The sequence below is a fragment of the Geotrypetes seraphini genome, chromosome 8, assembly GCF_902459505.1.
Source record: "Geotrypetes seraphini chromosome 8, aGeoSer1.1, whole genome shotgun sequence".
Classification (NCBI taxonomy): Eukaryota; Metazoa; Chordata; class Amphibia; order Gymnophiona; family Dermophiidae; genus Geotrypetes; species Geotrypetes seraphini.
In genome coordinates this window covers 68,865,081-68,889,626 of record NC_047091.1, presented here as the reverse complement: position 1 = coordinate 68,889,626, position 24,546 = coordinate 68,865,081, and the positions used below count along the sequence as shown (strand labels likewise).

The following is a 24,546-nucleotide window of genomic DNA, read 5'->3' as shown; positions in this document are numbered from 1 at the left end:
ACCAGGGTGCTGAAAAGTTCTCAGCTTGCTTGTCAGCTAAGTTTCATCTACACACAGTGCTGAAAAGTTGGCAGCCTGAAGGACTGAGCTGACAGCTTCATACAGTAGCCCTCCTATGTTAGAGCAGGAGTCTCTGACTTAATTACTTCCAGATGTTGCTTTAGGATTTCTTTAGGTTGCAACGATATATCATATGTTTCTCAAAACCCATTATTTTGTTCAACACACAGTCATACATTTCACTCCAGTCATATTTGCTTGATTCATACTTGCTTGGCCAAGCCTTCCATACATTCATTCATAACTATATCTAATTCCTGTTATATCTTAGTTTGGGACACGTTATTTTTCTAACCAGCCTAAAGCAAGCACATGTGGTATTAATTAACACCACGCTGCTGAGAACAAAGACTTGGAAACAAAATGGATTCCAAAGACTGAGAAAATACAGAAAAGACAGAGAACCAAAATGGATTCCTCTGGTTTCCTTTATGATCTGGCCCAACAGCAAAGTACATAAAAAGATATTATTATGCTTTCCCTTATATTAATCTGTAGTGTGTTTTTCTGGCTTTAGCTACATTTATATTTAGCTTTTTATTCACCAGTTTTTCGTACGCTTCCATTGCGTGTGGCCTTAACTAACACATATGCTTGTATCTAACTAGAATTACCCAGAATCATACGAAAAATAGGCACTTTTGTAGAAAAACTCCACAAAAATACTGCACTATCATGTTCTGAAATCCATTCCATTACCATCCCATAAACATCACCCCCTACTGGCCACGAGCCACTACCCCTCACTGACCATCAACTCTGTCAGTTTCCCGTGTATAGCTTGTCGGCTTCCAGTATGTTGTGTGTATCCTCCTCGGTAAATACAGACGCAAAAAAATGTGTTCAGTTTGTCGGTGATGGCTTTGTCCTCCTTTAGCACTCCCTTTATTCCCTGGTCATCCAATGGCCCCACCGCTTCCTTCGCGGGTTGTTCTCCTTAATATATCGAAAGAAGGTCTTGAAGTTTTTCACCTCCTTGGCTATTTTTTTCTCATAGTCTCTCTTGGCCCCTCTTACCGGCTTATGGCACCTGCTTTGATGTTGTTTGTGCTTTTTCCAGTTTTCATCCGTTTTTGACCTTTTCCATTCCTTAAACGAAGTCTCCTTGTCTCTGATTGCTTCCTTCACATTTATAATGAGTCACGCCAGTTCCTTCTTTTTCCTCTTGGATCCCTTGTTGATACACGGTATATATAGATTTTGTGCATCGGTGACTGTGTCCTTAAAGAGCGACCATGCTTGATCTAGCATTTCTACAGTGCTTATCCTCTTCTTAATCTTCTTCCCCACCGCGTCTTATCCCTTCATAATTCCCTTTTCAGAAGTTCAGTGCCGTGGCCGTCGTTCTGGATCGATGTTTTGCCCCTGTGTCCAGGATGAAGTGGATCATATTGTGAACACTGCTTCCCAGCGTCCCTTCTACTTCTATACCTAGCGCAAGTCCTCGTAGTCCATTTAGAATTAAGTCCAGAATTGCATTTCCTCTTGTATTTTTCTTGACAAGTTGTTCCAGGAAGCAATCGCCTACAGCATTCAGGAACTTGGTCTCCCTACTGCAGCTGGAGGTGCTAGGCTCCAATCTATCCCTGGATAATTGAAGTCACCCATGATAACTGTGTTGCCTTCCTTGCAGTTGCTTTTAATGTCCTCCGTCATTTCACCATCAGTCTCTTCCAACTGCCCTACGGGTCGGTAGTAGATACAGTGACAAGTAAGCAATCTTACTACTGGTAATTAGCTCCCTTAGGTCCCCTTTTATCAAGCTGTGTTAGGAGGATTTTTTTTATTGTGGTCGCTGTGGTAAAAGCAGTGCTCATAGGAACTCTTGAGTGTCAGAGATTTTACTGCAGTGGCCTGCAAAAACCCGAATGCAGCTTGATAAAATGGGGCCTGACACGAGGGAGTGATGTGGGTTTCTAAAATTAATGTAAGTGAAAGGCAAATGCTGTGAAACCATTTCAATTTGATTATATTAAGATAGTTTTAAACACAACTATGCTTCTATATAGAAAATGAAACAGGAATAGAATTTGTCCCTGCCGTTAACTGCAGGAAACCATTCCTGTGTCATTCTTTAAGGGAAGAGGGAAGAATCTGAATATGAATGGGCACAGCCACTGACCCTTAAGCATTGCATTGAAGAATGCTAGTGTAGGACTAAAGTTGAGATAGACACTAAAGAATGTCATGGGATTGTTTCCCATGGGAACCCCAAAGGATTGTAAAACCACGGAATTGTCTGGGGGGGGGGGTTCCCACCAATTCAGAATTAATTTTTCTTTTTTCCTTTCACTTTTTGTTCTTTCAGACACTTTTTTCCCTTCCTCACCCTCCCAAGCACCGTTCAGACCCCATGCTAGTACCATCTCCCCTCCCCCCCAACACTTCCTTTACCCCCTTATTCTTATCATAATATAGAGCACATTAAGACAAAGACACTCCAGGCCAAATTTCAGCCAAATTGGGGATTTGACTTTGATGGCAGCTGCTCAGACCAAGGCTTCTGCCAGATCTCACTGCAGCAGTGGCAACACAGGCTGGGCTTTACTCTAATTAGAGGTTATAGGCCAAACAAATTTTGGGTTTGGTGCCAAAACTGGCCCAAAATACTTTTTCTGCCCAGTTTCAGCTACAGTTGAAGGTGAAATTTTGTACTTTATCTTGTTTGTATCCCTCCCTCTCCACTACAAACACAAGTTTTCTCCTTCCCCTGCCCACCTGTAGGTGCCCCCTTCAGGCCTATTTTATAATCCCTGGCAGTCTAGAGCAGGGTTTTTTTGGCTTACGAGCTACTTTTAAAATGACCAAGTCAAAATGATCTACCAATAATAAAAGTTAAAAAAAAACAAAAAACACAACAAACACTGTATGCAGAGAAAATGTTAATTATAATTTTATTTGGGGTTTTTTCCAAAGAGGTAAAGGCAGATGACTTTAAAATATGCAATGTCACCTCAGTAACAATTATAGAAAAATAGACAAATATAATCCCCCTCTCCTTTTACTAAACCGCAAGTGTTTTTTAGCGCAGGGAGCTGCGCTAAATGCCCCGCACTGCTCCCGACGCTCATATGTTCCCTGCGCTAAAAATCGCTATTGCAGTTTAGTAAAAGGGGGCCAAAGTGCAAAATATAGACAGCAGATATAAATTCTCAAAACGGACCCATTTTGATCACTAAATTGAAAATAAAATCATTTTTCCTACCTTTGTTGTCTTATGATTTCACGAGTCTCTGGTTGCACTTCTTTCTGACTGTGCATCCAATATTTCTTCCCTTCTTTCTGCCTCCTGCATGCTTCCTCTCCTCCAGACCTCATTCCATTCCCCAACCAACATCTCTGTCCCTCCTTGAGTCCAACTTTTTCTTCCTCTCTCCTTGCCACCCGACACACTCAATTCCCTCCAACTTTTTGTTCCTCTCTTGCTGCCCCCTCCCTTTTCTTTCTCTCCCTGCTCCTCCCAAGCCACCTCCACCATTGCCAAATGCCCCCAGCAAACACTCCCTCCTGTCTGCTCTTACTCTTTGCCAAATTATGTATTTTTCTCTCAGTTCCCTTCCCCATTACAGAGCATGCTCCATCTCCGAGTACCTATCACCCTCACAGCCTATTTCTTCTCCACTGCCACAGCTCCACTCTAAGTTTCTGTCTCCATTAGTCTGTCACTCTTCCCATTAGAGCTTTCAGACTTCTGGCTCTTCATAGCAACATTCTCTGTCCCAGCTATTAACCTTTTCAATTCACTTCATCCCTTCAATTCTGACATTGGAGAGGAAGTTCCAGGCCAGCCAGGCAGTGATTGGCTGGCCCAGAACTTCCTCTCCGATGTCAGAATTGATGTTGGGGGGAGGGGGGAAGGCTTGTGGGCCCAGCGCACGATTGGGAGCAAAGTCAAGGGAAAGAATAGAGGGTACTATGTGTCAGCCTAGCTATCGCTACCATTCAGCATTTTTAGTTGGCATTACTTATGTCAGCGAGGCCTATGGGAAAATTATATCAATCTGACTCTGGCATGGGAATGCAGATAGACCCTGAGGACAGTGAAACTGTTTTAAGTATCCCTGATATGTTTTAAGTTGCCCTGATTGAATCATGACTAGCTAAAAGGTGTTAATGTCTGATTAAGAGGGTGCTTAGGACAATGGCCTGCTTGAATGGGACAAAGAAGCCAGAGACTAATCCCATCACCATGCTTGCAAGTATCACACCCTCCTTAGCAATTAAATTAACCATTGTTTCAAACAGTTTACAAATTCTAAACAGAAAGATACTGGGACATACAATGATTTCTTTATTCAGAATAAGATTCCAAGGTATAAAAGCCTGCTCTCTGCTCTATCAATCTATCTCTCTTTCTATCTAGCTATCTCTTGGCTCTTGGCTTGGCACTCTGGTTCTGTCTTGGCTCTCCCTCTCTCTGTCTATCTTTCCCTTTATCTATGGAACACGAAGCTCAGACCATCCCCCTTTTCTCTCTCTCTGGCTCTTCCTAGAACTGCAAGCTTCTATGTCTCTCTTTGTTTCTAGACTATGTAAAGCAGGGAAACTGCTTTGCTCTCTGCTTAAGTGTAATGCTCTCTGCTTAATTGTAATGCTTATAAATACTGCCTTTCTTTTCCCCTATTTATATAATATATTCTTTAAACAAAACTGACATTTGGGGGGCTTTGTCTCGGTCCTTCCTGATGATTTGGGTAAGTAGAATTCAATTTTGTTTTTTATGTATAAGAGTGAGATAGAATCAAAAGCCCTTGGAAAATCCTTAGATTGATTGTACTTTGGACTGGATGACACACTGGTGAAAAGTTCCAGTAATATTTTGGGTTTTATACTTGGTGAGATTCTATTTAACAATATACAGTGGTGCCTCGCATAACGAACGCCTCGCACAGTGAACGCTGCACACAACGAACTTCATGTCTTGATTCATACAACGAACTTCGTTTCACACAACGAACTTCGTTTCACACAACGCGTTTCACACAATGAACTTCGTTTCACACAACGAACTTCGTTTCACACAACGAAGTCGCCCGAGCTGCCGATGTATTGCATCCTTCCGCGCAGGCACTGCAGGCAGTCGTTAGTCACTGCGCTTAACTGCCCTCTCTCACTGTATACAGTCGTCCTTTTAAGATAAACTCAATATTTTTTATATATCATGGCTTCTAAAAAAAGCAGGAAGGTGATTTCTGTTGAAATGAAACGGGAAATAATTAGAAGGAGTGAATGTGGGGTAAAACAGTGTGACCTCGTCAAAGAGTTTGGCCTCAGCAAGACCACCATTTTCACCATTTTGACAAATTTATCTTTTTTTATGTCATCTTAGCATATTTTATGCTGCAGAACGAATTATTTTTTTTAACATGTATTGTTATGGGAAAACGCGTTTCACATAACGAACTTTTCGCATAACAAACTTGCTCCTGGAACGAATTAAGTTCGTTGTGTGAGGCACCACTACTTTGTATTTTTGATTGATAGACAGAGTGAGATAGAAATCAAAAGTCCTTCTGGAATCCTTAAAATTGTTTTAGACTGGATGACACACTGGTGAAAAGTTTCAGTAATATTTTGGGTTTTATATTTGGTGAGATTTTACTATCAAAAGTCTTTGTAGTTTACCTGTGCCAGTTTGCATTGTATGATTTGCTATTATATGCTTGCTAGGGTGTTGCATGTAAGAATATTTGAGCTGCTCTGAAGAAAGCAGGGTTCAAAGTGAAAACAGTCACTCAATTAAGACACGCCACATCTGTACTAATAACTTTTACTTTTTTACCTTGTGCTTTTAATTCTATTTCTTGTCAGTCTCTGCCCTGGTGAAAGGCCCAGTGCACACTGGACTGGAACTGGCAGCTGACACCTCTGCCCTTCTAACAGACTTATTTATGCCAATGACTCTTGCCTAACACGCTTTACCTCGATTTTCTACCTATTAACTAAAGTCTCCCTCCTTCATAAGTGGGAGCATTTCAATCTCAAAGGCTACACACAGACAGGGACATTTAGAAGCCCATTCTCTCTCATGAAATATATGAGCAAGGCCCACGAACCAAGGCAGACTTCTGCAGCCTCAAATATGAACCCTTTTGATTTTCAAGAACTCACAGATATTGTACACAAATATTTTGACAAGAAAGGGGGTCCATGACTTACTTGCAAACTATGCTAGCATCCAAGATGGCCGCAGCACAGACTAACTGAGAGCGTCTTTCCGACCGCATCAGTGTTCTTACCCTTTTTTTCCTGTCTTGTTGGCTTTCTGGCCTGATTTCCTGTTCCGATGCCGAAGAGAAGAGGCAGGAGCGCAGTTAACGCCTCGCCGCGCTTGGATCTGCCCTCTCTCGGTAGAATTGACACACTCTTGCGGCGGATGCAGGGAACAGCGTCTTTGATGTCGGAGGGCAGCCCGCAGGGAGCACCTGGACAGAGCAAGGCTGGGTTTGTCTCTCCAGGGCTTGATACTACACTTAGCCCCGACACAAGAGCCCCACCTCCGCGTTCTCGATTAACCAGCTCCCCAGGGGTAGAGGAAACCCCGGAGAAGGGGGAGGACCTCCACCCAGAGGCAGACAACTTCAACCTGGAGAGCGTGGTAGCAGTACTCCCTGGCCAGGGAGTAACTGTAGAAGAAATAGAGGTAGGACAAGCAACCGGAGTTGGATTCCAGTCTGAATTAAGCCAGGACAGCATTTCTTTGGACGGTGAGCATTTTTTCACTCAGCAAAGATTTCCTAATTTGGAGAAACCCGCACAAGTGACTCTAGATTCTTTATGGGATTTGATAGTAAATTTTACACAAACTATAAGTCCCAATTTCCAATATATAGAAGGGAAATTAATTCAACATACTAAAGAGCTGAAAAGTTTAACAACGGATTTGGCTGTCTCAAAGACCACGATTCACAAGCATGACCAAGAATTGTTAACTTTTAAACATGCACAAGAGTCTCTAATTAAAGATAACATTAATCTTAGGAGGAAAGTGGAAATACTTGAAAATAATTCCAGGAATAATAACTTGAGACTTATTAATTTTCCTAGAGTAACCACTGTTACTCCTAGGGAAATGTTAAGGAGATATTTGACTGAAATTTTGCAAGTTTCAGAGGAAACTTTGCCTCCATTCACCTTAGTCTATTATGTACCAAACAAAGAAGGGACTCAACTTCAACCTAATATATCGGAATCAAGACCACCGAATGTTTCTGAAATTTTAGAAACATCAGATAGTGAGTCAGCAGTACCTTCTACAATGGTAGTGACTTTAGCTCTTGCAATGGATAAAGTATGGTTATTGAGACTTTTCTTCAAAAACAAACAGAAAGAGTTTCTTGGATGTAGAGTACAAGTTTTTCCTGATTTTTCAAGAGATACTCAAAAGCGTCGAAGAGAATTTCTACTTTTGAAATCTGGAGTCACTTCTTTGGGAGCGACGTTTTACTTGAAATATCCTTGCAAGTGTATAATTTGTTACCGTTCAGTCAAATATGTTTTTTTTGAACCCTATCAGTTAACTGCTTTTCTGGCCTCACATCGACTGGATAAAGAAAAAACATCTATAGCTCTATAATTTATTTAACTGCTCCTTAATCTCAGTTTTCTTTGTAAGAGTTTAACCTTTATAATTTTCTTTTTTATTCTCGCTTATGTAATCTTGGATCCCTTTTTGTGGACTTGAGTTGGGATAGTTGAGAGAATTTTCTTAAGTTTATGTGATTTAATTTCAGATACAATTGTATTTCACTAACCAACTTTCTGTAGAGAGGTGTTTACTTTGTATTTTATATTGAGTGGATGTAGTATTCCAGAGTGGTGTATTTGTGGTGTTTATATTGTTTTTGTTTTCATTATAAACTTCTAATAAAAATTGAATAATCGTAAGAAAGGGGGTCCATATGAGGGTAATTTTCCAGAACACACATGGCATGATATTCAGAAACAAATGGTTTCTCATTCTCAGGAGTTTAGAAAGAAAACAAATAAACGAAAATGCCTTTTCATTCAAGGAATATTAAGGGGAGTTATTAGCCTAAGACAAGAAAATACTGACTTGAACACTCAGTGCCATCAGCTGTCCAAAGACTTAGATGAGGCACAAATTAATATATCCATGCTAAGAACCCAAATTGTTCAAGCTTCAAATTCCTTTTTAGCTGTAAATGAACAATTAGAAGAGGCCAAGGCAGAATTAAAGTATTTAAAGTCAAAATGTGCCTCAAAGGGACAGGTTAATGCTGTCTCCTCACTGATTCTGCCGTCTGCACCAGTGCAACATTCACCCTATCATTCACCCTATAATCCATGTAGTCAGTTTATTGAAAAACAAAACACTGTTTTTGTAGCAGGCCAGCAAAAAGGTAAACTAGCTACAGATGTAGAACAGGAAGAAGAACCGACAAACGAAAGTGAGGAAAATTCATTACCAGGACAGAGCAATACCAAAAGTACCCCTATAAGTGACACAGCTCCAGTAACAGTAGTACTGCAGGGACATATGAAAGATAGTGACATTGAAAGAATAGTGGAGAAAGTGGGCCCTATGCCTTTTAACATAAATGAATGGTGCAAATGGGCTACTGACATACTGATTCACTGGGGTCTAGGGAAATACAAAAGGAACAATTCAGATTTTGATAAGCTTATGCACCTAGCCCTGGGTCCACATTATTATAAATTTGGATCTCTTGTTCATCCATACCAATTTGTAAAGATGGGCATCGAACAACTATTTCGCTGCACCTCTTTGCAAGTACTTAGAACTCTTTCACCCCTGCCAACTGATACACTAGAGCAGTTTGCATATAGAGTGTGGGTAATACACACTGTACTTAAAGAGAATGAACATTGGCCCAGTTCCTCAGATTATGGTCAGAGAGAACATAAAGAATTCCTATTAGAATTATTATCTCCCGAGATTACTAAACACCTTCTGTTGTTCTCGGAGGACCCTAAAACTACACCTTTTGACACTTTACTGCTCAGGATTGGGTCTGTGTGGAAGAGCCAGCCAGCTCAAATTATTTCAGTCTTTGAAGCTAGAAGGTGGCGTGCTGAGGGAGCACCCCAATACAAGACCACACCACACACAGGAAATAGAGGGCATGTCAGAGGTAGTTACAGAAATTCCTCCACTTACATTCCCTTCCATGAACTCAGAGACCAAAAGGAAAAATTAGAAAAAGAGAAAAGGAAATGGGAACAGGATCGTCACACAATGCAGATAGAATTGGACAAGGTAAAAAGTTATTTAACAGCTAGGAACAACAGTGCTAGTCCATAGGGATGTCCTGACTCTCTGTGTCCGAATGCCAAGGTGACTCAGGCCTTCACAGCCCAGCCAGACTCCTTTCGCTTATCTGTGGACTCGCTTTTGGAGACGCAGGATAAGGGAAAGAAGTCAGATTCAGAATTCAGCTTGAGGTATGTGGCACCTTTGATTTTGGACACTTGCGGCTGCCCCAATGCTAATACTACCATAGAGGGTCAGGATAAATTAAAGAATCAGTTTTACAGAGAGAGCGCCTCCTACTGGAGATCAGGAAAATATGGAAATTTGTGAGATTCAGGGTCTAAATGACAAAGCTTCAAAGTGTGTGTCTATCCCACAAAAGGAACAAATGAAAGACATTGTATGCCAGCACGAGTGAGAATACAGGCAAAGAAATAGTTGAGATGGCTGGTCTTGCATTAGGTACAGGAATTCTAAATGCTTCTAAACCTTTGGTTCATGAGGTTATTCCTGTGCAGTTAGCCACACAATGTTGCCTGCCAGTGCAGAAGCATGATCGTAGTGTAACTCACTCAGAGGCTGCTGTTGTTTCTGTTTGGGCACAAGATTGTGGGAAAAGGTACACAGAAATTTTGTTTGAGGGCAAAGATCCTGAACTACAAAGTTAAACACAGCATCCAGTACTTCCTCCAGCAACAGAACTGGTGCCTAAGATGGAGGAGAGAGGTCTGAGTGGACCTATCTCTTTAGCATTTGGCTCTCCAGCTTGGTCAGATGCTAAACCAGAGGGCTCTGTTAGGCTCACTATACACTCTCGGGCCCTAACTAAGATTTCAAAGCCTGTAGTACCAGTGGCAGCCTCTTACTCTGACATTACTGTGAAATTTAACCTTAAATGTGCATTTTTCTCTGTCCTAGACATGACTAATGATTTTCGGAATTTGCCCCTTGCCTCTGAATGCCAGGACACAACAGTGCACACAAAAGAAGACAAATCTAGCCTGCACCCGACTTCTGCACCGCAGTGCCCATTCCTCCGAGTGCAGTGGGACCCAGGTGGCAGACATGTGGTCCAGGTTGGCCTGAATGGAACATGGACAAAGTCTGTTATAAGTGACCTTGAGGATGCTGCCAATTTAAAATGTTTTTTTTTTTCTTTTTCTTAGCAGCCGTTCGGATATATATATATAGCCATCCCAGACCATTTTGGCACAAAGATATTTCTAGTGTTTCCCAAGGTTCCTCTTTATCACTGCAGAGCTAAAGACGTTCCAAAGAAGATATTAGCTTTATGCCTTTTCTGAATATGAGATGGTTATGATATGCATTATTTGTACTACTCAGGTGTTCATCTTTGCTGTGTTTTTCTATAACAATGTGTTTATTTGCAGAGTTAAATTCAGCCCTGAACACTTGACAGATGGACGCCTAAAAATTTGTGTTTTATGTTGTCTGTGCTATGTGGTCTGTCTTTTGTCTATTTGTTTTAGTTTAGGGGGTACCCCAGGATACATAACATTGGCCATTTCTAGAGCTCTTTTCCCCATTTTTTTTTAACTAGCCCAATTGAGCAATGTTCTTTTTACCTGTTTCATATCCTAAATGTAGCTTAGTTAGGGGTTATATTTTTAAGTAAAGGTTTCACTTTTTATACCGTGTTTATTCTATGCTCCTCACCAGATTCAGTACACATTTCTGACATAATTTTTTATATATATATATACATTCAGTACAGAATTATGGTCTCTCTGAAGTGCCATAATAGTTATATGCAGCACACAAAAACATATCTTTTTGGAATGTCTGATTAAGAACCTTTAGTACCTGAATATTGTCTGTCTTTTGCCATAACTATACCAAGTAAATGCATTAATATTGTTACATGTTGCCACATTCAGTACAGGCAACCTGGTTTGTTTCTTTCTCTCTCTCTCTATGCATTCAGTATAGGCAACCTGGTTTCTCTCTCTCTACATTCAGTACAGGCAACATGGTTTCTCTTTTCTATCTCTTATTTGGATCACACTGGAGTACAGCTGCTGAATGATATCGGGACTCTTTTCAAATCCCTCCCTGTATGCACAGACATCATTTCACCTCAAGGGTCAACACCACTAATTTCCAGTGACTGACAGATCCTGTGCAAACATCAGATCCTGTGCAAACATCATTTCATCCCAAGTGTGCATCTCACCAGTTTAAAGAGACTGCCGGTTCCTGCTGGACTAATTCATCTTCCTGCACCCTGACTGCAAAGACTTTTCCACACATGCTGTACACACTGTTTGCTGTTCATCGGAGATAGCCACCTTCCTAAGAACGCTTTGTTGTACAATTCCACCTATTTAACCTATTCTATGGACATTCCAGACTTTATTTCATATGCTGTACATCCACTACCTCTTGGTATGGGCAACGAGACATTTCAAAAGCTGCTGAACTTTACTGAACTCCATACTTACATTGAACAACTTAAGAAAACCTCCAAAGAAGTGAATCATACTATCACTTTTTTAAATGGACAGATTGCACAAAATTTGCTACGAGACGCTCATGTCTCAGTTTGGAAAACTTTCTTTGGGTATTTGCCCACTGCAAACACGTATTTAATGTTTTAATTCACCCTATCATTCTTTTAATTATTGTACAAATTTTGCTATGTATTATTATGATTTTTCTTTGCTGTAAAGTGAAACACATGTACATTTCTTTACAACGCTTATCATACAAACTTCCTTCTAACTTTTAAGGCAGTTATACATATATTTCCAGTATCTTCTCTGACACTTTCTAATTTGGTTTTAATTTGGCATGGCCTATTGCATTACCATTACCAGGGTCAGAGATAATATTTTCCCATATCCCATACTTAGATACTCTCTCATGACATCTTGGTACCTTTATACCTGAACCTCCTGAAAAAGCTTCCTGCATCCCTTATGCACCGTTCATTCGCTCAACGACGGGTAAGATATAAGCATACTGGGGTCCCCCGCCCAGTTGATGGCCTATACAACCTAAGACAGAGGTTTTAACTCATAATGGGAACTGTTTATCTTCATAGCTTGGAGATTCTGAAGCACAGGGGACGTGCGACTATAATGTTGGAGGTATAAGAAGCATCTGCTAATTGCAGATTGACTGTTTAAAGAAGGGTACCACAAGCTTGCCCTCATTTCAAAGAATAAAAAAAATATGGAAGATGTCAGCCTAGCTATCGCTACCATTCAGCATTTTTAGTTGGCATTACTTATGTCAGCGAGGCCTATGGGAAAATTATATCAATCTGACTCTGGCATGGGAATGCAGAATAGACCCTGAGGACAGGGAAACTGTTTTAAGTATCCCTGATATGTTTTAAGTTGCCCTGATTGAATCATGACTAGCTAAAAGGTGTTAATGTCTGATTAAGAGGGTGCTTAGGACAATGGCCTGCTTGAATGGGACAAAGAAGCCAGACTAATCCCATCACCATGCTTGCAAGTATCACACCCTCCTTAGCAATTAAATTAACCATTGTTTCAAACAGTTTACAAATTCTAAACAGAAAGATACTGGGACATACAATAATTTCTTTATTCAGAATAAGATTCCAAGGTATAAAAGCCTGCTCTCTGCTCTATCAATCTATCTCTTTCTATCTAGCTATCTCTTGGCTTGGCACTCTGGTTCTCTCTTGAGCTCTCTCTATCTCTCTGTCTATCCTTCTCTTTATCTATGGAACACGAAACATCACCCCATCCCCCTTTTCTCTCTCTCTCTGCCTTTCCCTGAAACTTCACGCTTCCTTTTGGACTCTGTAAGGCAGGGAAACTACTTTGCTCTCTACTTAATTGTAAATGTTTAATTGTAATGCTTATAAATATTGCTTTTCTGTAAGCCTATTTCTATAATATATTCTTTATGCAACCACCTCTGGCTGTGCCTATTATTCTACTTTCTGGTGAGTCATCAGTGAGGGAACTGAATCTGGGACCAGCGTTCGTCAGTACGCCTTTTCACTTAACCCCTACCACCATACATTGGGGGGGGGCCACGAACAAAACTGACACTATGAAGTAATGACGTGGGCCTGGCGCTTGTGCAGTGGCTGTACTTGCCTGGCTTTTGCAGTGGTCAGGGAAACAGGGAGAACACAAAGTCAATGCGAGTCTGGCTTCCGGTGTTGGGGAAACAGGGAGAACACAAATGTAATGCGAGTCCATCATTGATGGGCTCCACAATCTACTTGCGTTGCCCTTGCAATCTACTGGTCGATCACAATCGACCTTTTGGGCACCCTTGGTCTAGAGATATAGTCAGAGCAGGAGTGATCCTCCCAGTTCGCCTTCCCATACTGGCTGTGCTCTCAAAATGGTTGCCATGACCTCTAGTGGCAATCTTGGAAGACTGCTATAAGAGGTCATAGCAACCATTTTGAGAGTAAAACTGACATGGGTAAGAGTAACTAGGAATAATTTCTGCCCTGATAATACTACTAGACCACCAGGGATTGTAAGGTAGTCTAGGGTTAAGGGCCTACTTTTTTTCCTGCAATGCAATTGCAAATAATGCAGTTATGATCTTGCACGGTAGTTTGTATGGTAAATACAGTAGTCCAAATAAATGCTTTTGATACTAAAGTTTAGCAGGAATTTATGCCTGTAAATTTTTGGATAAGCTTCTTAGGAATTAGCCTCACGGTGGAGATATATCATCAGTTGGCACTCAAAGTTAGCCATTGTAAAAGCACTGTGGCTCTTAGTTTGCTTTTATTAGCAGGAGGTCTACCTGCAGAGAGACCATTTTGCTTAGAGGTAAAATATGGTCTTTCATTGTTTAAATTATATTGTATATATATTATAGCTTAGAAACTATTTGGATGATTCAGCACTATTACATGTAGCAGGTGTTAACCAAGGACAGCAGGCAGATATTCTCATATGTGGGTGATATCATGCATGGAACCCGGCACAGACAGTGCAAAAGTATGTCACTGTAAACTTTTTACAAGTCTTGAGATTGCCCATACTGTGTATGCGCCAGTGCCTTCCGACCTGATGTCAGCTCGCAGGACCATCAGTTCAATAAAAAAGCTAAGAAGCCAATAGGGGAGTTGGGAGTGTGTATAGTAGAGAATGACACGGGGAAAAAAATCTGTCCCCATCACTGCACCATCCCCAGCCCACCAACCCCTTCACCGCCCCATCACTGTAACTGCCATCCCTTCACCGCCCTGTCACCGCAACATCCATACAAGCCTCAGTACTGCAATATTTAGCTTATTCCTTCCTTATAAATCAAAGTTCTGGCTGCTGAACTGGAGAAAGAGATGTTCAGCTGGCAGGGCTTTGTTTATAAATTTTTATCAACACAACTAATATACTACGTTATCCTGAATAAAAAAAAAAAAAAATAATAGAATTTTTTTTCTACCTTTGTTGTCTGGTTTCTGCTTTCCTCATCTTCTCATTCAATTCCTTCCATCCACTGTCTGTCTTCTCTCTGCGTCTTCCATTTGCTCTGTTACTCTGCCTCTCCCTTTCTCCCCCCCCTTCCAAATTGGTCTGGCACCCATCTTCTTCCCTCCGCTCCCCCATAGTCTGGCATCTCTGTCTTCTGCCCTGCCAACATCTTCTCCCCACTCCCCTTCTCCCACTCTGTCTTCCCCATGTCCTTTCAGCATCCTTCTCCCCCTGTCTTCCCCATGTCCTTTCAGCGTCCTTCCCCCCTCTGTCTTCCCCATGTCCTTTCAGCGTCCTTCTCCCCCCTCTGTCTTCCCCATGTCCTTTCAGTGTCCTTCTCCCCCCTCTGTCTTCCCCATGTCCTTTCCGCGTCCTTCTCCCCCCCCTGTCTTCCCCATGTGCTTTCAGCGTCCTTCTCCCCCCATCTCTGATGCAACTTCCGGTTGCATCAGAGATGACCTTTACGGTAGCCACACGCAGCTTCAACGCTCCGGCTGCTGTAAGAAGGCAATTTAGGCTCGCGACCACGAAGGTAAGGGGCAGGGAGGGAGAAAGGGAGCTGTTTCAACTCAGCGGCAGCAGTAAGGAGGGCAGCAGTAGGGAGGGAGCGCGATAGATGACTGAACGCATTCCCTCCCTTAACTGCGGGGACAAGGCCATTCACCGCTCCACGGGGCGGTGAATGGCCTTGTCCCCGTAGCCACGGTGAACACAGGTATTTCCTTACCGTTTTGGCGGGTTACCCATGGCTACCAGCCACCGTGTCATTCTCTAATGTAGAGCATCACCTGAAAGTCTAGACCTAGCAGTATTAAAGTTATATTCTCACCTGAAAACCTAGCAGTATCAGCATTGCATAATAAGCAGTCATGGTTGCCCATTGCTTTAGCTGGCTTATCAGTGAAGCTCCCAAGCTAGCTAGTACATTTGTTATTCAGACAGTACATCTAGCCTGACTAGGGCCATCTAGAATTTGAACTTTCACACACTGATAACAGTAAGCAGATGACTTGTTTTTCTAATATCTGTTTTTTTGTTCATTCTGTAACCTTATACCTTGAAATATGTAACATCCTCACATTCTGGGAACATTTACCATCTTGTGACAGTCCTCTGTGTGTATGAAAAGTAAACAATGGGTGTGAATGTTGCTATAAAGGGAGGTCCCAAAATTAAGTTTAGGCTAGCTCATCGATGGAGTGAATGTGCATGCTGCCCAAAAGCCCCTCCTATAGGAGAGCTTCTCACCTGGCCATAATGGATTACCCAGTTTGTGAGAGGCAGAGGATGCAGGCACCCATAGTAATGTATTTTTCCTTCTTTTACTAATAAATGCTATATTCTAAAAGAAGCTAGTGTGTGATTTTTATTCTACAATAAGAGAATAAGTGTTTCCTGACATTATGGAAATTAAAGACCATCAAAAAATACTTCGACCCATTATCATTTAGACTACTAGTGCAATCACTAGTATTTTCTACACTGGATTACTGCAACATCATTTATATGGGTATACCAAAAAAAACAGTGATTAAACTTAGATTAGTTCAGAACACAGCCTGATATTTGGATTTAAAAAAAGTGACATCAGCCCCTACTACAGATTACTGCACTGGCTACCAGTCAAAGCACGAATAATATTCAAGTTCGCTTGCATATGCTTCAAACTAATATGGGGACTAGCCCCCACATACTTATTATTACACTTCGTACTATACAGTCCCATGAGGCAAACCAAAAATTGCAATCTATTCGCATATCCAAGCATTACAGGCTGTAAATACAAAACCTTCCTGGATAGAACTTTTATGTACCAAGCAAACAAACAACATTGGCTGGACAACTACATAAATGGAGTTAGACTGACCTATGTTGCCTTTAGAAAAACCATAAAAACTACCTTATTTGACAAATATATCACCTAAACTTCAACTACACCAATCACTATTTCCTTTTCTTTTTCCTAATATGTCCCCCCTGAAAAAATTTCTAAACAAACTGTACTATATATTTCGCCACTTTATCTAAAAGGACTCCTCTGAATTTCTAAACAAACTGTATATTGTAATTGCTGCTTTTCCATGATTCTGTATACTGTAATTTCATTAATTATCTGCATATTGTAACTTGCTGATTGTCCAGCTCTCTTCAGTTGTAAACCGCCTAGAAGTCGCACGATTGTGGCGGTATAGAAGAATAAAGTTATTATTATTATTAAAGGGGGGTTGGGCTAGGCTGTTGTAACAGGTATAGCTAGGCAAAACAGAGGGTTGTGAGAATATCTGCCTGCTGTCCTCAGATTACACCTGTTACAGGTAACTATGCTTTTTCTTAGGACAAGCAGGCAGTATATTCTAACACGTGGGACTCCTAGCCGGAAACAAAAGCGTTGGAAGGTAGTTGACTTTTAAGGTGAGAATAAATTTTGCAGAACTGCTTGGTAAAATCAACTCTCTTGTCTGGAATGATGATCCACACAGTAATGTGATGTGATGAACTGAGGACGAAGTGGCTGTTTTACAGATATCTTACATGGGAGTGTAGCGTAGATGAGCTACTAAAGTCACCATAACTCTTTTATATGTTGTGACACAACCTTCTAGTGTCAGCCCAGCAAAAGGTAATACAATCCACAAGCCATATTTTGTTCTCTTGGTGACAGAGTCCAAGTCTATTTGGATCAAATGAGATGAACAGTTGCATGGAAGTCCTGTGAGTTTTGGTTTTATTCAAATAGTAACCAAGAGCACACTTACAGTCTACATGGTGGTCAGGGTCAAGAAACTGAACACACCAATTATGTGGATCAGTGATTAAAATGAACCTGTTGTACCAAGTACACCGCTTGAATCCACTAGAAGGCTGGGCTTTGACATGGAAAGACTGGCAACACAAGATAAAAAAACTCTATGGTCCAGGGAGGCCGAGTAAAACTGAATCTGAAAAAGTTCAATGCTCCCAGCTTGAAGTAGGCCAAAGCCCCAAAAACCAAACCTTGAGAAAAAAATTAAATTTTTTAAAGGGGAAAAAAAAAATTTTAAATTTAAAAAAAGAGCAACTAATAAGAATATAATGGCAGCCATACTGGGACAGTCCATATATTTTGCTTGGTCCATATAGCCCAGTAGCCCGTACTCACGGTGGTCAATCCATGTCACTAGTACCTGGCAAAAACACAAGGGTAGCAACATTCCATGAGGCAAAAAGAACCAAGAAGGCGCAAAAGTTCAAGTTTGATGTGCTTTTAGAAGAACTCCACAAACAGCTTCTTAGCTCTGCGGAAAACTAAGAACTGATAGTCTTGTGAGTTGACATTGGGTGGAAAGGCACCAGCACATGCACGTTATGGGCAGTCTCAAGAATTGCAAAAAGTTTAAAGTGACAGTACAATTTTGCATATTCCGTAGATGATGTCACCCACATGTGAGAATATACTAATACCTGTTTGTCCTAGGATAATAAAGAATTTACAGGCTCTGCTGGATATGATGAAGATGTAATTAAACATGTGGTGTGCAGAAATAAGATTCTATAAGAGAGGAACCTGCAGCGACTGATTTCAAGTGCACGAATTGGTCAGTTCATAGTATTAGCAGGGAAACAATATTACAAGGAAATGAAGTTTATATGTTAGAAAATAATCCAAGAAAAATGTATCACTCTTGATCATAATTTTTCAGAGTATATAGTCCCTCATATTCAGTGTCTGGACCCCTTTACCCTATTTTAGCAAGAATCTAGCTCATGCTTGTCCTTAAGCGGTTTTATAATTAAATACAAAACAGGAACCATCTTAATTCTTCTTTCACTTGTTACTTGTGCACAGTTGGGGTAAGCATAAAAAGCTGGAAATCATTATTTTATTTTTTTGTGCGATTTCTCAAGGCTCTCATCAAAGAGGATATTTAACTATAGCTGCATTGAACTGGGAACCTAAATGTGCCAAACTTGTTAAAAAATCCTGTGCATGCAGTTCTTGGGACTGGAGAGTAATCTCCTGTAGGTTTAGCCAACTGCAAGCTCTGACCATCCCTAGTGAGCCTCATTGGCTGTGTGAATGTGAATCAATCTTTTAATTAGTTTCCAGCTTCAGCCATGCCCAGGCGATATGTTTCAGCTGTAGTTTTGGTTTTTGCCAAAACTAAAAATAAATAAATAGTATTTTCAGTCAGCATCCGAGGTCTCTTCTCTGCTAGCTGCTGGATTTTAGGCACAGAGGCCTTTTCTAGGCATGCCCCTGTCCATTTTAGCCTAGAATCATATTAGAACTTCTAGCTGGTAGCTGGTTTCACAGTAAGCAAAGTGTCAAATTCTGTGTAAAACAAATATGATGGAATTACTTAAATTAAGTTACATAGCTCAATGTGAACCCCTCCAGGTAGCATGCAGAGGCTCTATAGGAGTCTCCTGCTTTAATGAAAAATTTACAAATATCAGATCATAATTCATAAATGAAAAACTGAAAACTCAGGCTTTAATGCATCTTGATTTACAGCTAATGCACCTCTATCTTGCACATGCCTGTGTGGAAGGCTAGCATTGCACTAGCAAATACATTATTCCAAATGTTATTCAAAAGGTCAAACAATCCTCAGTACCCAGAGTCATCAGTCACAGACTTCTCAAGATCTGACCAATAGTTTGCTCTGCATTGCTGGGTGGGAGCTAAATGGCAGTTCTGCATGGTACCATCTGGAATGACATGAGTTTGATTTCCGAGTCTGAACTTCCATTCCCTTGCTGAATTAGTTCTGAAGCAAAGGCAACTAACAAGAGGGCAATCGTAGCAGCATTTTTCCTGTAAATAAAGTAACTGATTAGGATATCAATCAGGAAAAAAAAAATTTTGGCCCACCCTTAAAATAAAACTCTGAGAAAGGTTGAGGGAAAGCCAAAGTTCAAACAGTGGCGGAGAAGAGCTTGCACAGAGGGCTGCTGCAGGAGAGGAATATGATGTACTGTATTTACAAGGAAAGAGCAGGAGTGTGCGCCCCCCCTGGCTACACAGTTTCAGCAAAGTGAGTGGAGCTCGCATCAGGCTTCCGCAGTTCTATTCCACCAGCAAATTAAATTTCTCCGCCTCATCAAATTCAGCATTCATCTGGGCTGCCCATTCATCCAGGTCCGATTTCTAGGGAGACAGAAGAAATTAAATAAACATCCCAAAATATCAGACAGGCATTTTGCAAGTGCTGGCTTTGCTTCCTAGCCACTTAGAGAGCATCTGAAATGGACTTTGCCCAAAGCCTTCCTCACAGCTTGTTGAATCAAAATTTACAACAGATGCAAAAAACATCTAAGAAAAGTCTTCTCTTTCATCATGAGGAAAGCTTTGGGGTTTAAGACTAAATTTTAACCAATGAACATCCCACACCCTCCGATGCACTTGGACAGAGCAACATGACTTCTACAAGCTTCTGTTAGCACAAGAAACGCAAAGTCACAGAAAACTTCCAAAGTGGAAAGAGGGTCTCGTGGGTCTTCAGAATGGGCCGAGATGGTGCTTTTTGGAAGGATAAAATATAACCAAAAATAATAAAGTAGCAACTTATCTGACTCAAAATGTTTTTTGACTCGCTTTGAGGAGCAAACATCTCATCCTCAGGTTTCTAGAGAATGAGTGACAGATGATGCAAACAGCAAATACATCTGAATTATAAAATATATTACAGTGGAAAGTAAGGGGTGGAGTGTGTCAGCAAGTGACATGTATTAAAATATGAAATATTTTCAGGTCATTCTGTTGCCATCCCCTTCTTCCCCCTACCACTGTAATGCACTTTATTTCATTTTAATACTGCCCTTAGCACATTGTACTCTCTTTGTATCAGCATCTCACCGTATCACATACACCACCACATGCAGCTGTATCTTTTCTGTGATAGGGCCCTCAGTCTGGAATGTCCTTCATTCACACCTGTTTTTTTAATCTCCTTAGATAAATTTAAGGCAGAGTTAAAATGCCTACATTCAAAACTTCAATTTTATTCACTGACCCCCAAGCCCTGTTGTGGTCGGGATGGTTATAGGAGGTTTCACTCCCTCTACGTTTCATTCCTGAGATCTTTCACCTGCAACATTCACTGCAGTACTAAATTGCAGTATTATAATTGTTAAGCATTATCATTAGCATTTTTGTTGGGTTTGCTCATTTGAACATGCCACTCAAGTAAATTTTTATGGCTAGACAGCTTTTTTTTTTTTTTCTCTCCCATTGTGTGCATTTCAAATCTTTTACTATGTTGCAGTATTTTTTGATCCATTTTAAATAAGGCCACAATGAAATTTTATTTTTCATCAAAAAGTCTAAAAATCAAGTAAAAAAAATACATAGTAAACACAAAACAATCAAGTCAAAAAGAAGAAGAGAAGTGCACAAATCAAAATGAGCCAGCATTAAAAAATCATAAATCTTTGTTCACAGGTTACACTGGCATATTCAACCGAACATCCACTTTCAAATGGGAGGTTGATGCTGTTCATTTGACCCAGCATCAATCTCCCATTTGAAAGTGTTTAGTCATTTGAATATGCCTTGTAACCTGTGTTTACTGACCCAGCACTGACGTCTCATTTTGCGAGTGTTTGTTCAGCATCACAGCGAATCATTCAACATCTACAGCAATTAGCTTCATCCAACTATGAATTCAGTTATCTCAAAACATGGGAAAAAGCAGCTTGTCCATGAGAATCATATCTACCTGTTTTCTAAATGAACAGCCGATGACGTCCATGCTATCAGGATATGTGAAAAACAGGGGGAGGAGGGGACACCAGAGGGGTGTGTTTGGAAAAAAGGAATCAATGGTGACATGAATGTCATCAGACCCCAGAATCACACAGCAAGACCCGAAGCAGCCCAACTTATCAATGAAGTAACTGCCAGGGCAAGGACAACATAGGAGACACCACAGCAGATACTTACAGAAGTTGTTTTAGGGGCCATGTCAATGTTGGAGCACTTCTACCAAGAAAAGATTCATTGAAGAGAACAATTTGATCAGCAAGATGACTTGGGAGCATACCAAGGCTGCCTCAAACCATTGATGAAGGTTATGTCCCCCAGGAGATCAATATCAATGGCTTACAGCAGCAGTTCCTTCTATGTGACTCAGGTAAGCTCTTGCTCACACTGTGGATAGGGAGGAAAGAGCCAAGGGAATTATCCTCTGCATGTGCCTTAGGTTAGGTTTTATGATGGTGATTGGCTCTAAAACACTGCACAAAGTGGCAAAGCGAATATCAAATAAATCAATTCAAACCAAAACAATCAAAATCAAATCTGACTAAATTCCTTATATAAAAGGTATCTTGATCAAAATGTAATTGCCACATCAAATCATTCATTGATTATTCATAACCAATGCTTCAAAATATATTTACAATGAACAGCTAAGGTAAGATTTAATATCCAACCATTGAGAGATTTAATCACCTCCTAGAATGTTGACCATGCATATGTAGGCTCTTACTTAACTTTAAACAGTTTAATAATACATAATTATTGTTATTCACCAGTTCAAAAATGGTTCGCTGATGGAACGTTTTCCACTGAACCAGCCTTGTTTGAGCAACTTTACACAATCCATGCAGTCCACAGTACCGTATTTTCGCGGATATAACGCGCGCGTTATACGTGATTTTACGTACCGCGCATAACCCTCGCGCGTTATATGCCTGAGCGCGGTATACAAAAGTTTTTAAACATAGTTCCCACCCCGCCCGACGCCCGATTCACCCCCCCAGCAGGACCGCTCGCACCCCCACCCCGAACGACCGCTCGCACGCGCTCCCACCCGCACCCGCATCCACGATCGGAGCAAGAGGGAGCCCAAGCCCTCTTGCCCGGCCGACTCCCCGACGTCCGATACATCCCCCCCCCGGCAGGACCACTCGCACCCTCACCCCGAAGGACCGCCGACTCCCCAACAATATCGGGCCAGGAGGGAGCCCAAACCCTCCTGGCCACGCGACCCCCTAACCCCACCCCGCACTACATTACGGGCAGGAGGGATCCCAGGCCCTCCTGCCCTCGACGCAACCCCCCCTCCCTCCAACGACCGCCCCCCCCCCAAGAACCTCCGCCCGTCCCCCAGCCGACCCGCGACCCCCCTGGCCGACCCCCACGACCCCCCCACCCCCCTTACCTTTGGAAGTTGGCCGGACAGACGGGAGCCAAACCCGCCTGTCCGGCAGGCAGCCAACGAAGGAATGAGGCCGGATTGGCCCATCCGTCCTAAAGCTCCGCCTACTGGTGGGGCCTAAGGCGCGTGGGCCAATCAGAATAGGCCCTGGAGCCTTAGGTCCCACCTGGGGGCGCGGCCTGAGACACATGGTCGGGTTTGGCCCATGTGCCTCAGGCCGCGCCCCCAGGTGGGACCTAAGGCTCCAGGGCCTATTCTGATTGGCCCACGCGCCTTAGGCCCCACCAGTAGGCGGAGCTTTAGGACGGATGGGCCAATCCGGCCTCATTCCTTTGTTGGCTGCCTGCCGGACAGGCGGGTTTGGCTCCCGTCTGTCCGGCCAACTTCCAAAGGTACGGGGAAGGGGGGTGGGGGGGTCGTGGGGGTCGGCCAGGGGGGTCGCGGGTCGGCTGGGGGGGAGGGGGGTTTGCGTCGAGGGCAGGAGGGCCTGGGATCCCTCCTGCCCGTAATGTAGTGCGGGGTGGGGTTAGGGGGTCGCCGTGGCCAGGAGGGTTTGGGCTCCCTCCTGGCCCGATATTGTTGGGGAGTCGGCGGTCCTTCGGGGTGAGGGTGCGAGTGGTCCTGCCGGGGGGGGGGGGATGTATCGGACGTCGGGGGGGGGCATCAGGCTTTCAGGATGGGGACAGACCTTCAAGGGGGGACAGGACTTCAAGGGAGGACAGTGCACGGAAGTCAGGGGGGGTGAACGGAGAGTCGGGACAGCGCACGGAAAGTCAGGGCTGTAGGGATATTTCCGTATTCACACCTGAAGGTTAGGCCTCCATGATGTCATCAAGCCTGAACCATTGTTTCAAGAATCTCTCTCTGCAAGCAACTTTCCAGCATGAATTTTGCAAGAAGTAAGAAGAGTGATGCATTATGGGGATGTACCCGAATGTTGCTATTCAAGGGCATTCATCTGTGCTTTAATAATGGGACAGTGTGAATCTTGAAGAAATTATTCTGTTCTTATCTGTCTAACGGCCCTGGGTCTTCCAGCATATATGATACTTTATACAGAAAGGCTATTCATCAAGTTCTGTTTCTGGATTGGTCCGAGGAAGTCATCTGATGAGATTCAAGAAAAGAAAGGTGCTAATTAATTAATAGTTAGTTAGTCTGTGATAAGGTCCGGGGAAGCTCAGATCTGCTCACAGATGTTCTAATTGTAAACTTTTTCTTTCAATAATTAGACCTGTAAGTTACCTCGTGTGATTCTCTGCCTAAGAGATAGACATTCGGACATTTAAAAACTGTTCTGAACTTAGCACAGATAAACGGAACTTATTGCTGATGATTTATAGCCTCATCAAGGATTTTCAACACGTGTAACTTTTACAACGGTATTCCTGACGTCTTCCAGCTGACAAGAAAATTTTCTCTTCCACCTAATTGTGCCGGAGAGGCTAATTAAGGGTGAGCATACGGAAATTACTTTTATTAGCTTGGGAATTAGATAGGAATCAATTATAAAGGTAAAGGGTTGAAAAGTTACCTGGGTGATAATATAATCATTTGCTAATCAGGGATTATTATTATAAGGAATAGTGTGTGTTTAACAAGAAGTTTTACTTAGTTGTCTAACCATTAGATTGTGATAATCATGTACTGAGTTTCATTTGTG

At 42.0% G+C, this 24,546-nt stretch overlaps 1 protein-coding gene across 8 annotated transcripts in view; it reads right to left on the bottom strand.

Annotated features, from left to right (window-relative positions):
- Positions 1-19,183: 19,183 nt before the first annotated feature.
- Positions 19,184-24,546, bottom strand: part of CDCA5 (cell division cycle associated 5) — a 78,504-nt gene continuing 73,141 nt past the window's right edge. For all 8 annotated transcript variants that reach the window (XM_033956445.1, XM_033956446.1, XM_033956444.1 and 5 more), the window contains exon 7: positions 19,184-19,870. In XM_033956445.1, the coding sequence (XP_033812336.1) occupies positions 19,790-19,870 (81 nt within the window). In that variant the 3' untranslated portion in view covers positions 19,184-19,789. The remainder of the gene's footprint in view (positions 19,871-24,546) is intronic.